This window comes from Euprymna scolopes, chromosome 23, assembly GCF_053919585.1.
Source record: "Euprymna scolopes isolate OS-2025 chromosome 23, ASM5391958v1, whole genome shotgun sequence".
In the NCBI taxonomy this organism is placed as follows: domain Eukaryota; kingdom Metazoa; phylum Mollusca; class Cephalopoda; order Sepiida; family Sepiolidae; genus Euprymna; species Euprymna scolopes.
Genome location: NC_136504.1, coordinates 116,642,181 through 116,656,723, shown reverse-complemented (window position 1 = coordinate 116,656,723; position 14,543 = coordinate 116,642,181). Strand labels below are relative to the sequence as shown.

The 14,543-nt window shown below is 30.7% G+C and overlaps 1 protein-coding gene across 2 annotated transcripts in view; it reads left to right on the top strand.

The window, feature by feature from the left end:
* LOC145246158 (sodium- and chloride-dependent GABA transporter ine-like) overlaps positions 1-6,572 on the top strand; it is a 463,838-nt gene extending 457,266 nt beyond the window's left edge. For both annotated transcript variants that reach the window (XM_080108026.1, XM_080108027.1), the window contains 2 exons: positions 1,429-1,599; positions 5,382-6,572. In XM_080108026.1, the coding sequence (XP_079964152.1) occupies positions 1,429-1,599; positions 5,382-5,549 (339 nt within the window). In that variant the 3' untranslated portion in view covers positions 5,550-6,572. The remainder of the gene's footprint in view (positions 1-1,428; positions 1,600-5,381) is intronic.
* Positions 6,573-14,543: the final 7,971 nt, after the last annotated feature.

The window sequence follows — 14,543 nt, the reverse complement described above, 5'->3', positions numbered from 1 at the left end:
TCATAGCTGGTCATAGCTTGCAGCATCTGAAGAACAGATGGTATTTATTTGCTCCCCCACTGAGCAAATTAGGCACAAGGCCGTTTTTAATGTGAGGTAAAAACCAGCTCCCCTAAAAGTAGGCAAAAAGGGGGCACTCTGGTTACCAAAAATAATAATTGTCCCAGTATAGAGGGTTTCCCCTCCATTGACTGGTACAAATTATCTTAAGTGCAGCATCTGTCGGAACAGATGGTATTTATTTGCTCCCCCACCGAGCAAATTAGGCACAAGGCCGATTTTTAATGTGAGGAGTGAAGGGAGGGGGAAGGGAAAAAGGGGACCAGCTCCCGAGAGGTGGGAAATGGGAGCTGGTTAATGGTCAGGCATGTGGGGTTGCCCCCACATCTGGTCTTTGCTAGTCATAGCTAGTCATAGCTAGTCATAGCTTGCAGCATCTGCCGGAACAGATACTACACTTTGATCTTGACCAAAAGATAACCATATTGTAGTCAACTGGAAAACAGGCCAGGTGATCGGTGAGACAACAGCATAATGGTTGAAATTGGGCAGAATTTAATTATTTAAGAAGACAACTTAATATGAAGTTGTTTACAACATAGTTATTTTCAATTCTAATGTAGTCATCTGGACAGCAGATCCACTGTATGGGGTTCCACAGACGGACAGTCCTAGAGAAGAAACTTTGTTCATGGAAATTTTGTTTAGATTTAGGAATATATAGAGTAAAGGAAATTGTTGACAGTGGTTGTAGCTAGACGAATGTTTGTTATGGATATTTTGTAAGAGGCGAGGGGGGGGCATAGATTGAAGATCTGTTGACCATAACAATAGAAGAGAGAGAGAGACTCGCAACGTCTCTTCTGTGGGAAAGATGTTACAAGGAGGAGAATAGTACATCACTTACTAGATTTCGAAACCAGTTTTGAATGCTGTCAAAGCAGTCGTTTAATCTAAATTCCTGAAAAGATTTTTACAACTCCAAAAATGTATATACTGCAATGAAAGTGTTAATAAGATTATTTAGTTATTGGCCCCTCGACAAAGGAGGGATTGGACCTAGTAATTCACTCCCGTTCGTCTGTTCACACTTTTCTCAATAACCATGCCTTGGATGTTTTTTAAATTTTGCACAAACATTAGTTATGGTGAAAGTAAATTTTTGCCACAACGGATTTTCTGGGATAACTGTGTGCCCTCAGAGAGCATTATAAGGGTAAAATTGCGCCCAAATTGTTCATCTATTTATTTGTTCAGATTTGTCTCAATAACCACCCCTTGGATTTTTTTTTTAAAATTTTGCACAAACATTAGTCATGGTGAAAGTAAATTTTTCAAGTGTGGAGGGGGAATCATGCATGCTCGGCTTGTTTATCAGAATTTTATGTTTCTATGATCGTCTTATTTGTTTCTTTTTTATTTGTGTAGGGTGTTTGGGTCTATAAGTTTGTTCATGGACATGACGAACTGCACTATAATGGCAATGTGTACTCTCAAACATGGGAAACAATTTCTTGGATTGTATCTGGCGTTCCGTTTGTGTTCGTTGTTGTTGGTGCTATCCATGCAATTATGGTCGGGCGTGGTTCCTGTTGTCAGGTGAGTAGATACATTTTTTTTTTGTCTTTGTTGAGTTAAAAAAAAAAAAAAATGTATATTTGTACTTTTTTTGAGATAAGGTAAAAACCAATATCAAAGATGCAATGAAATATAAATTAGCGCTCAGAGAGTGTAGACTTACTCCAATGTCCAATAATACCTTCTCATCCCCATCTCCTATGATGGAACTAAATATAAGTAACAAATCTCCAATAATGTTGGATAGCAGTGGGGGGGGGGTATATATTATCTGCGTATTCATGTACGTATATATGCATGTATATATATCTTGGATTGTCTTGTGTATTTTACATTTATGCAACAGTTCTAACATGAAACGATTGACGTATTAAAACAGTTGTTGGTAAACGCAACATATACCTATTCTCTCAATTCCGGATGGCATCTTCAGAGATTACAACAGATTTTGGCTGTCTCGGAAAATGCCACTCCCCACGTTATGTGGAGAGATCAACTTCCCTTAAGCCATCTGTTTTTCCCAGCATTCAGCTAAAGACTGATTAAAATCTACTCAAATCTACATATCATCACATGTCCAAAACCCCAACACTGACGTAAGCCTAAATCTAGTTCTTTCGTTTACGTAAACTAAAATTCCTCCAGAACTTTGTTTTACCTTTATTTTCCAAGTTAAAAATTCCTTCATAGCTTTTTTATTATTTTAACTGTCACTTAAAGTTTTCCAATCTAACTGTTTTTATTTTTCTAATCATAATAATCGATCCAGCAACATGTTGTCGCTCGGATCAATTAATAATAATGATAATGTTTTGACCCTTGCCACAGTTAACAGATACTACACTATGATCATGGCCAAAGGATCACAACATTACAATAAGACCTTCTCATGCCCATCTCTTATGATAAGGTAAACCAATTTAAACAATGGAACGAAATATAAATATCAAAGCAACATAAAAGTAAATGTCCATTTTATTTCTGTTTGTTTTGGTCCCCCGACAAAAAGAGGGTTGACCTGTAAATTCACCCTTGTCCGTTCGTCTGTCCACACTTTTCTCAGTAACTACGCCTTGGAATTTTTTTTAATTTTGAACAAACATTAAACATGATATGAGTAAAAAAGTAACAGAACGGATTTTCCGAGGAAACTCCTTCTACCACTAATATTTTGCATCTTGTTCAAACAACTATTTTTGGTCCCCCGATAAAAGAGGGATTGAAACACTTTCTCGTTTGTTCATTTGTACTTTTTTCAATAACCAAGACTTGGATTGGGGGGGGGGGGGGGCACAAATATTAATCATGGTGAAAATAAATTTTTGCCAGAACGGATTTTCCAGGATAACTCTGGAGTAAAATAAAATTATAAAATTGCCCAAAAATCGTTCATCCATTCATTTGTTCACACTTTTCTCAATAACCATACTTTGGATTTTTTTTTTTTTTTTTAAATTTTGGACAAACATTAGTCATGGTGAAAGTAAATGTTTCTTATTCAGAACCTTTCAAATCCAATTTTCATGTCAATCACAGACATAACTTGGCTCACTGCAGTCAATACTCCCAACATACAACTTCATCTTGATCAACATGCCAAATATCAAAGTCATCATTTCCTTCAATGACAAACTTACAACATTCGATCCAAGTTAACCTTTTGTTGATTCATGACATAAATGCTTCTCGCAGCCTTCAGCGTATCATGGCAATGTGCACTACATAACATTCATTGCACAATGCGCACTATGGAAAAGTTTCTTTGTGTAACATTCATCGCACAAGGTATGTTTCACCTTCACAGCATTCACCTTCATTGACATAGCAGTCCTCTACTATATCTTAATCACTCTCGAAATTCTCTTTCTGGACTTATTCACTCATGGAGGGGGAGGGGACCTTGCATATTCGACTTGTTGTCTTTAAACATATATACTTTATTATATTATTAGCTAACACTGAATTCATTACATATCTTTAAACCCCGTGTGGATTGCTTGCGACTCTGTCCACCTCAGAAAAATTTGTCATGAAACCCGTTTCACTATTTTGTCACCATTTCAACCTTGAGTCTGTCACTCGTAGACCAGTTAAGCTTGAGTACACCATGTTTATCCAAAAACAATTAGAAAAATCCTATTACAATATGCAAGAGAAAAGAACAGTTCACACGGCTATTAACTCCTGGCTTGTGACAAAGCCAGTTTGTAATCTTGCGGCTGAAAAGGGTATTAGTGCAGAACGACTTAAGATGTTACGTATGCGTACTTGCATGTGATGTATAAAAAAGTGAAAAGAGAGTCGCAAACCTGATAGGCCCTGAACTGGCATCTAAGCTTCAGCCTCTGTCCCATCGACGAAATGTTGCATCCCTCTGCCTTTTCTACAAGTATTTTAGTGGTGAATGCTCTGACGAACTGCAATCACTTGTGCCCCCACGACGCGAGCACCCTCGACAAACCCGACAGGCTACTAGATCCCACCCCCACACTGTAGAGATCCCTAGATGTAAAAGACCTTTTTACTCCAATAGTTTCTTCCCCAGAACCGCAAGACTCTGGAATTCCATTCCAGGTCCCTGCTTCCCCAACAGTACTGACGTGCAGAAGTTCAAGTGTAACGTGAACTGACACCTTGCTGCCCAAATCCCTACATAGTACCCCAGTAGTTGTTTCCCCTGATAGTAGCCCCCTACACCAAAGTGGCAATTTGCCTTGTTTGGGGTGAAAATGTAATAAAAAAAAAAAATAAAAAAAATATTAAATGTATATTTTTATTAACTTTGGGAAAAACCAAGTCAGATGTAATAAATTTTTAATATGGAAACCAACTGAGCTCTTAATCCAAAGCTATCCATTGTCACTTTGTTCAACCATGTGTGCATTTGGGTTTACTTGCATTTAACAACTAGCCTGGGTGTCCGGCGTTGCCCGGGTGTCTGGAGGTGTGTTGAGCAAAAAAAGAAAAAAAAATCCTCTACTATATCTTAATCACTCTCGAAATTCTCTTTCTGGCTTATTTACTTCTGGAGGGAGACCTCGCATACTTGGCTTGTTTTAAACCCAAAAAGTTGAAGAGCTACAAAAACGGGAGTAGTACAATTAAAACGAGTGATCTTTTGTGCTCTAGAATTTATTTTTCTGCATAGTCACACCATTCTAAATGCACTTTTGTCGGAAATTCAATGATCCATCTCTGCTTCTGATTCATGTCCATGACTGGTGTTTACTTAATCTCAAACCATCAGTATCTGCAACAGAGAGATGACATTTTCAGGTCATGAATGCATAAGTTTAGTCATCATAACAATGCAATTAGCAATCGCCTCTGATCCATTCAGGTGAAATTTTAAAAAAAATAGGAGGCATTACAATGCACACCAAGGAAAACGTAGTCTTTTTGCATAACATGCATCGCACAAGGTATGTTTTACCTTTGGCCCAACTTCAACCAAGGATTATTTAATTTTTGACAATCAATCCTGTTATGTTGTTTTCTTTTGGCCAGGTAGCTTGACATAATCCAACAGTTAATTTATTTTTTGACAATAATCCTAGGCCATTTTATTCAGCGACGGGATATTTCTTTCTGCCGTTAACTTTTTGCATGTGGTTCCAATCAACTATTATTTTATTTTTGACAATCCACCATATTTGTGTCTCATAATTGTAACCAACAACTGTTTTATTTTTGACACTCGTTTTATGTTTTTTCTTTTTTCCGAGCAGGTGTATGTCCACACCGAATGGTATTTTCAGCCGTGGATCTTTATGTAAAATGGAATAAACTGTTATATTTTTCAGCGTTTCATGGGAACATTTCAAGAATCTTCAAGCCGATCCCGTGTAGACAATGGAAGGACGTACCACTGTGCTGAACCGAGCGCCCCTCCATATGCCTACATGGATGGTGATGTCTACCCATTGGATAACTTGCAATACACGTCAGATCCAGACCTGAATCCGTTATGAGGGATCTTAGCCGAATAATTCTCAGTTTTTTTTCCTGTTTTTTTTTTTTTGTGTTTTTGTTTTTACTGCTGGATGCCAACAATTTCCTTTACTTCCAATCCCCCACCCCCAATCCAACTTTCTTCCTCGCATAAACAAATAAAAATAAATAAAACAAATCCTGACTTTCTACCCTTTCCCTTGCTCCAAATTTTTCTCCTTTGATGGCCAAGAAATGACAATGTGTTCATTTCGGTAACCACGAAGTGCTGCCCACGTTGGCGGTAATGGTGCTGTTGCCCCGTAATTGTGATCATGGCCCACGAAGTACAGCGAGAGAAGAAAAAAAAAATCATACAAAAAGAAAAAACAACTGTACAGATATTTCTCTGCTGTGTTAACGTTTCCGACATCACGAAGCATCCATATTTCTCCATACTCTTGAAAGATTCATCGTTAGTCAACTCAAATAATAATTATAATAATAATATTAATAATCAAACTCTTCTGAAAAAAACAAAAAAAACTGCTGTGTGAGCAGAAAACAAAGGCCGAGTAGTTTTTCTATGTTTTTCTGTTGGAACACCATCTTTCCCCTTCCACACACACATGCACACACGGACCGTTTTTCTTCAATCATTCGTGTTTCTTTTAATTTTGGCAAAAAAAAAAAAAAATCGTCTATCAGTTTTTTGGGGTTTTTCTGTTTTTTTTACAAAAAAAAAAAAAACAGAAAAACTGATAGGTAATTTTATTTTACAAAAAAAAAAACAGAAAAGAAAGCAAATAAAATCACCCGTCAGTTTTTTTTGTTTTTTTTTTTCAAAAAAAAAAAAAAAAATCGCCTATCAGTTTTTTGGGGTTTTTTGTTTGTTTGTTTTTTTTTACAAAAAAAAAAACAAAAATACTGATAGGTGATTTTATTTTCAAAAAAAAACAAAAAAAACAACAAAAACAGAAAAGAAAGCAAATAAAATCACCCATCAGTTTTTTGTATTTTTTGGTAAAAAAAGACAAAATAAAAAGCAACAAAAAAAAAAAAAATCTGAAACAGTGATTCTCAATCTCTAGTTTGCCCATCAACACTTTTCATTTCCACAATTTTTTCAATCAAAAAAAATCAGAATTTTTTTTTTTTTAGTTTTCGTTTAAAATTTAAATGTTGGGGATTTTTTTGTTTTTATTTAAAGTTTAAATTTTTTTTTAACATTCCAAATAACATGCAATATTAAATTTGTTTTTTACTTTTCAAGTAATTATTAATTAAAAAAATTTAAATAAAAAAACAAACTTTTTCTTCATAGAGAGGAGGATAAGGTATATTCTATTGTGTACAGTTTTAATGAGGACATTTTTTATTGCAAACTTTTTGTTTAGCCAACTGAAGTCAAACTGTAAAATAGATAAACACATTTCAAAGTTTTTGTCTTGAACTTTCTTGAAAAATAAGAAAATTAAAGATCAAATAACTTCGACCACTATTTAATTATTTATTGTTGACTTACATAATAGGTATGTTAGTTTTAACAAAATAGGCTTTCACAATATATATATATATATTACCCCCCCCCCATTCTTCATCTCACATTATCAAGACGGTTGAAACATTCTTATCCTTTTTCAATAACTAACCCTAACCCAACAAAATAGCATTTGGAGAACCCAATTATAATGCAAATGGCTTAAATGTTGGTTTGAGTTTTTCTTAACTTTACGACATAAATGGACATTTGAGCACCGATCCCATGGGCCGGAGGTTAGAACTGCTGACTATCAACGCGATGGTTGTGGGTTCAATCCCTAGAGGTAGTTGCTGGTCTAGCTGCACTGATGAGTTATGATACAACGAAACAGTATTGTATTTGAATGACATTTTTTATATATGTTAAAACAATATATGAATGCTCAATTTTGAAATATGATAATTTTGTAGTTTACAGTTTAAGTCATCTCTTTTTGGCTTCAAATTTATTGGTATATGAACGATTACTGAATTATATAAACCCAGTAAAATTTGGAATACTACAAATAAGACATATATATATATATAAAAATCATGAAGTTATGAAAAACTAGTTGTGTGTGTATATATATATAGACACATATATACTAGCAGGCTGCCCGGCATTGCTCAGGGAATCTTTCATTTTTTTGCCCCACTCGTCATATATGCAGCCATACATGACGTCATTGTGAACAAACAACCAGACAGGAATATGGATTTATTATAATATATATAAAAATGAGATAAGTCACAAATTAGAGATCAAGTGAATTATCCTGTCAGATATTACGTTGTGGCAATATTTTCAGGATGATCCTAGCCAAAAAGTTAAAGCTCAATCTTAAAATAATAGAGCAATATATAAGTTTAATGATTAAAGTTAAATTCTGTAGATTAAAATATATAAAAATATGTTTAAGTTAAGAATTTATTGTTTGAAACAAGGAATATATGGAGAAAAATTATGTTTATTAAAAATTCATAGATTAAGGAAATAATGTCTCATATGAGAGGAAATGAAATGCAATTAGTAAAATGTTCAGCTATGAATAAATAAATATTTTGCTTTTCAGCACATATATTTAAAATGTTATTTGAATGGTGAATAAGAATCATAGAAGAGGGAATTTCATACAACCTGGGCAGTCCATTATCAGAATGAGTTCAATATTTTCTGGGATATTATCGCCAGGTCGGAGGAGTAGTTATCCAGGGGAAAAATCAGTAATCCGCTATATCAAGAATGTTTGGTTGTCCCATACCGTTATTTCGTATACCCTTCGAAATAACAGTGTGTGTGTGGTAGAAATTTGAGGTGTTGTACACATAACAAAAAATATTTGTCAAAAATTATTTAGAATTACCTTTTTGTATCTATCTTTTTTTAGTAGCTTTTTATATTTAACTGAAAAATAAGGAATAAGTTTTCTAATCTGGTTCCATCTTCACACATCTCTTAATTAACCCTAGAATTTCTTCCTTAAGAGGGTAGGGGCATAGTAAATTTTTTTTTTTTTTCTTTGAGAATCTCTGATATCAGCATTTGCAAATATGTCTTTGCTAAAAGGTGATTTTATATACGACATGAAGAATCATTGCAAAATGACATGATAAATACTGACAAAGGAAAAACGTTTTGATGTTTTTTTTTGTTTTTTGCATTGCTTTTATGCAGATAAGGTTCCTTTTTTTTTTTTTTTTTTTTTTGACTAAATTTCATTTTTTTTTTTTTTTTTTTTTTACTAAATTTCATTTTTGAGGGGAAAATACATTGCATTTTTTTTTTGTTTAGATATTTCCTTTTTTTAGACTACATTAATATTTTTTTGGGGGGGGGATATTTCATGTCTTTTTTTTAGACTACATTTTATTTATTTTTCTGTTAAGAGTATATTTCATTTTACATTTCATTTCTTTTTTTAAATTACAATTTTTTTTTTTTTTTTTACTAAATTTCATTTTTGAGGGGAAAATACATTGCATTTTTTTTAGATTTTTCTTTTTTAAGACGACATTAATTTTTTTTTTTTTTTTCGAGACTTTATTTCATGTTTTCTTTTTTGAGACTACATTTCGTTTTTTTTTTTTAGATAGTGCATTATTTTTTTAGACTACATTTAATTTTTTCTGTTGAGACTATATTTCATTTTTACTACATTTCATTTTTTTTTTCATTTCAATTCTATTTTTTTTTCATTTCATTTTTTTTTCATTTCATTTTTCATTTCATTTCATTTTTTTTCATTTCAATTCTATTTTTTTTTTACATTTCATTTTTTTTCATTTCATTTTTTTTTACATTTCATTTTTTTTTACATTTCATTTTTTTTTTACATTTCATTTTTTTTTTACATTTCATTTTTTTTTTTCATTTCAATTCTATTTTTTTTACATTTCATTTTTTTTTACATTTCATTTTTTTTTCATTTCATTTTTTTTTACATTTCATTTTTTTTACATTTCATTTTTTTTTTCATTTCAATTCTATTTTTTTTTACATTTCATTTTTTTTCATTTCATTTTTTTTACATTTCTTTTTACATTTCATTTTTTTTTTCATTTTTTCATTTCACTTTTTTTTACATTTCATTTTTTTTTACGTTTCATTTTTTTTCATTTCATTTTTTTTTTATATTTCATTTTTTTTTTCATTTCATTTCATTTTTTTTTTCATTTCATTTTTTTTTTCATTTCCTTTTTATGTTTTACATTTCTTTTTTTTTAAATTTCATTTTTATTCTTTTAGTTTTTTTTTTACTACATTTCAGTCTCTAGAAAAAAGTTTACAATTTAAGCATGCAGAAAACCAGCACGTACAATGCACAACTAATAAAACAATATTGATAGAGAAATCAGTAGATGCAAAATACCCTTCAAGAAGGCCAGAGAGCATATCTGCTGAATTGTAGTCCAACTAAAACCAGTACAAATAACTGTTTGTAAATATGACCTTTTGCTATGTTTCTAGCGTAATTGAGAAACAGTTTACTATCATCCCATAGAATTGGCAATTATACGACCTTCAAAAGCGTAAAAATGCATTATGCTTGTCAAGCTAATGCTGATGAAAAACATTATAATGGTCATATAGTATCTCAGACGACAGCGTCAAATGAAGTGGTTTATTCACTTGAGGTAGGCGTCCCAAATGGGCGTTTTTGTTTGTTTTTTGTTGTTTTTTTTTGTTATATCCAAAACCTTTAAATGTGACCACACAGGTCTGGTTCTTCTTCATTATTATAGTGGAATTCGAAATATTGAAGTCCAAGTAAAACCGATGTTATCTATTGAATTGTCATGTCACAGTAATGAGCATATCCAAAATTTATGAAAAACGATAGGGTAGAAAAAAATAAATTATTAATGAAAATAGTTTTTTGAAGACAATTAGCAAAAGAGTTTCGTTAAAAAAAAAAAAAAAAAAAAAAAAAAAGAAACAGGAGAGTTCAAATCGTAACAAAAGAGAGGCAAACATTTTCTGAAAACTGAAAAATCTTTGGCCAATTTAGCAAAACTTAATTTTCACTAATTTGTTTTCATTAATCATTAATTTTTTACCTTATCGTTTTTCATAATTTTTGGATATTTTCATTATTGTGACATGACAATTCGGTAGATATTATTGGTTACACTTTAAATTCAATATTTCAATTTTTGAATTTCGCTACAATAACCAAGAAGAATGCTAGATCTTTGCAAAAAATAAAAAATACCAAAGTTATTTTGCCATCAATTTATCTAACTATGCTCCTGTGGGAGAGGTAAGTAAATAAGAACACCTGGTATACCCAGATGATCCCCTATTTAAGTATGACCAGGCTCAACGTCACTTAACTTCGGTGATCAGATGAGAACCAATGTGTTAGTATCCATTAATCATGATAATGTTCCCATATAGGAACATTAGGATTTTTTAAGCGCATTTTTGTGTGTGTGTGACATTTTTTTTTGTGTGTGACTTTTTTTTTTGTGTGACATTTTAACATTCTGTGAATATAAAGTAACTTATTTAATGCAAAATGGAAGCATTTTTGTAAAATATGCAATAATTTTCCAAAAATAAATACTTTTGGGTAAAACTGCAGTTTAATGGCTCAAACATAATGTGATTAAAATTTATGTACTGATGATAAATATTCTTTGATCTTGTTTTAAGTAAATGAAGAACCATTTTGAGTTAAAATCAAGTTGGTATTATGCTTGTAAACTTAAGAAAAACACACTTGAAATCTATACATATGCTGAAATAACTGCTAACTTCCGTTTGTGTAAAGACTCCATTATTTTTATTTTTTTTCTAGCAGTTATTTCATCATATATAAACATTTCAAGCATGTTTTTCTTAAGTTTACAAGCATAATACTAAATATATTTTAGCACGAAATAAAACCAACATAAGATTACATTTAATGCCTATGGACAATTTTTTATTGCATTGTGGTGTACGGACTGCTAAATTGCAGTTTTACGCACTTTGTTAGAGGAAAATGGAGAGTAAAAAAAACAAAAACAAAAAAAAAAAACCCTGTTTTCTTGTCGCTCACCAAATACACAAAATGATTTTATGGCTATCCAGCCGAAATGATGGCGCAAGTATTTGCATGCACCGGTGAGACTCGCTGTAAGAGATGTTCAGTTTTGAGGTTCATTGTGTAAACAGTTTTGACTATATCTTTTGCCCTAATCTCAACAATGGCTTATGGCAAAAGCAAGAAATGTTCCAGGTTGCTATTCTAACATACAAAGATCGAAGACCATTTAAAAAACTACACAAACAGAAATCAACTTTTAATTCAGATAGGATTTAAATTTTGGGTCAAATGTTAAAAATAAAAAAAAAAGTAAAAAAATAAAAATTAAAAAACAGCTGAAAAAAAAACTTAAAAAATCAATTAAAAAAAGAGCGTTTATCAAATTCTATAAATTTACTTATTTTTGCATTAAATGACCTCAAAACATAAAACCATGAAAACAAAATACTTTTTTTTTCCACTTAATTTTAAATGAAGCTACAGACAAAAGTTGTTATAAAAGTTTTCTTCATAAACATCAAAGCGTTTTTCCTATTTGGTAATTATATATATATATATATATATATATATATATTATATAAAGATGTTTTGTTTTTTTTGTCATATTAGCAGTTTTGAAACACTGCTTTTTTTCTATTTAATTTCGCTCCCTAAGCAATGAGGGAGTTATGTCCCTTTTTTTTTTTTTTCATGTTGCTCCCATTTTTTTTTTTTTTTTTTTTTTTTGATTGGACATTTTCTTTTAGTTATTATTTATTTTTAAATATTTTTACATGCATATATATGTGTGTGTGCATGTGTGCGTGTGATAAATATTTTGATATTAGAAATTGGCATATGTTCTTTGTGATATCTACAGATGGTGAAAAAAAAATGCTAAAATATATTAAGAAATCTTTTTATAACAATATTAAAATGTAAAAACAAAATATTTTTCAGGAATATAAATTTATGATTGGAGGAATTTTTATCCTCCCATCCCTTCCGAACTTTCGACCACTATCCTTGTTTCATAATTTTTACGAACAACATTGAATAAAGTCAGAAACAAGTGGTCGAGAAGTGCAAGAAAGAAACTTTTTAAACTACAGCTATCTGTTGTTATTGTGTTCCAAAATGTCAAGAAAAAAATAAAATAAAAACATGCTAATATTGTTTTAAAATATTTATCAATATTTTCATCATTCATATAATATACACACAAGCAATTTACTACATGTTCCCATCATCTTTGTACAGACACACTCCGATGTGTTACGTGTATTGCACAACCCACATATTAATCTCCTCCCTTCAAACAATGTCGACTTTGTATTTTTAAAAAGATAACCTTACATTTCTCATAATAATCCCATTTTTCAATGGATATCGGTAAAAGAATAGATTTAGTTCCGATACCATTTTTATTAGTCTGTAATATATGTGTGTGTATATATATATATATCATGTGATATTTATATTATAATTGTTATACATGCATTATATATACACACATATATGCACTAGTGTGTGTACGTAGGGACTTATCTTAACACTTATTATTATAAATTAATATCTGAAAGAATATTGAGCTCTTTGTGTGTATAAGATCTGCTGTATTTGATAAGGTTTATTCAGGAAAGTGCTTTTATGTTAATGTTTTTATATATATATATATATATATAAAATTTACATTTACACATAATATATTATCTTATAATATGTGTGTAAGATAATATTTTGTTTCAGGATTTATTTCAATAGTGCTCAATGCATGAATAGCGTTTATGAAAATTAGTTTATGGTGAATTAAATACACAGAAACGTTTGTTTAATTTCAGGAAAACTGTAAAATCTTACCATTTCTTTTATAAGTAAACAGAAACAGAATTGGTCAGGGTAGTTAGCTCACTTACAATGAGTACATATATATATATCAAAAAGAAAATTATTATTGAATGAAATATTAAGATAATTCTTAATAGCCTGAAACTGACGGTATCATGTTTAATAATTTATTTTCTGTATATAAATTGATATATATATATATATATATATATATAAAATAAACAGACAGTTTTAAAACATACCTTTTAGATGCAAATAAAAAAAAAAAAATTTCTTTTTTTAAATTAATTTTGGATTTAAAATCCTTTGTCAGGGAAAGAATTAAATTTTGTTGGTCTTTTTTTTTTTTCTTTTTTTTTTTTCCTCGAAAGTAGTTTATTCTATATTTCTTATTTTTCAAGATGGCTGACACATTTTCAACTTATATATAAAATTAAAAAGACGGATATTATATTAAAATTAGAATCTATGAAACTAATAAAAAGCTCAATATACTAGATAGATCAATTAAAGAAAAAGGAGTGATAAATAAAAAAAAAAAAAAAAAAAAAAGGAATAAATTACAGTATTTAAGAAACTTTGTAAAAAAGAAGTCATTTTATAATAAAAAAAAAAATAATAATAAATTCATGAAGTATAGTAATCTGTGAAAGCCAACGAAGATTCTGGAATCCAAGTTAGAAAAATCAAATCAATTCATTAATTTTTATAAACATCATGGTTTCAGGATTTTTCGTTATCTATTCCTAAAATTCAACATTTTGCCCAACTGCTGCATACATTTTATTAATAAAGAAAAAAAACAGTGGCAAACCTCATTTTTGTGACAAAATGTTGGGTTTTAGGTTTTGCACTTTTCTATTTTAACTCTCTCTCTCGCACATATATAATTATTCCAGGCTAGTATTTTCTAGAGGTGAAGCAACTAATGAAGTTAAAACATACAAGAGTACTCAGTACCAAAGTAGAGCAAGATATACTATTGGTTTAACATGAGCATTTATATGTTGCTACACATTCATGAGCATCTTTTGGTCAGCAAGTGACTATAGGCGATATTACTAATACAAAAGTAACTGGCACATCATATATATATGAATCCACAATTACTCTTTATTGTGGTTAGACATAACGAGTACAATGTTAATCAGG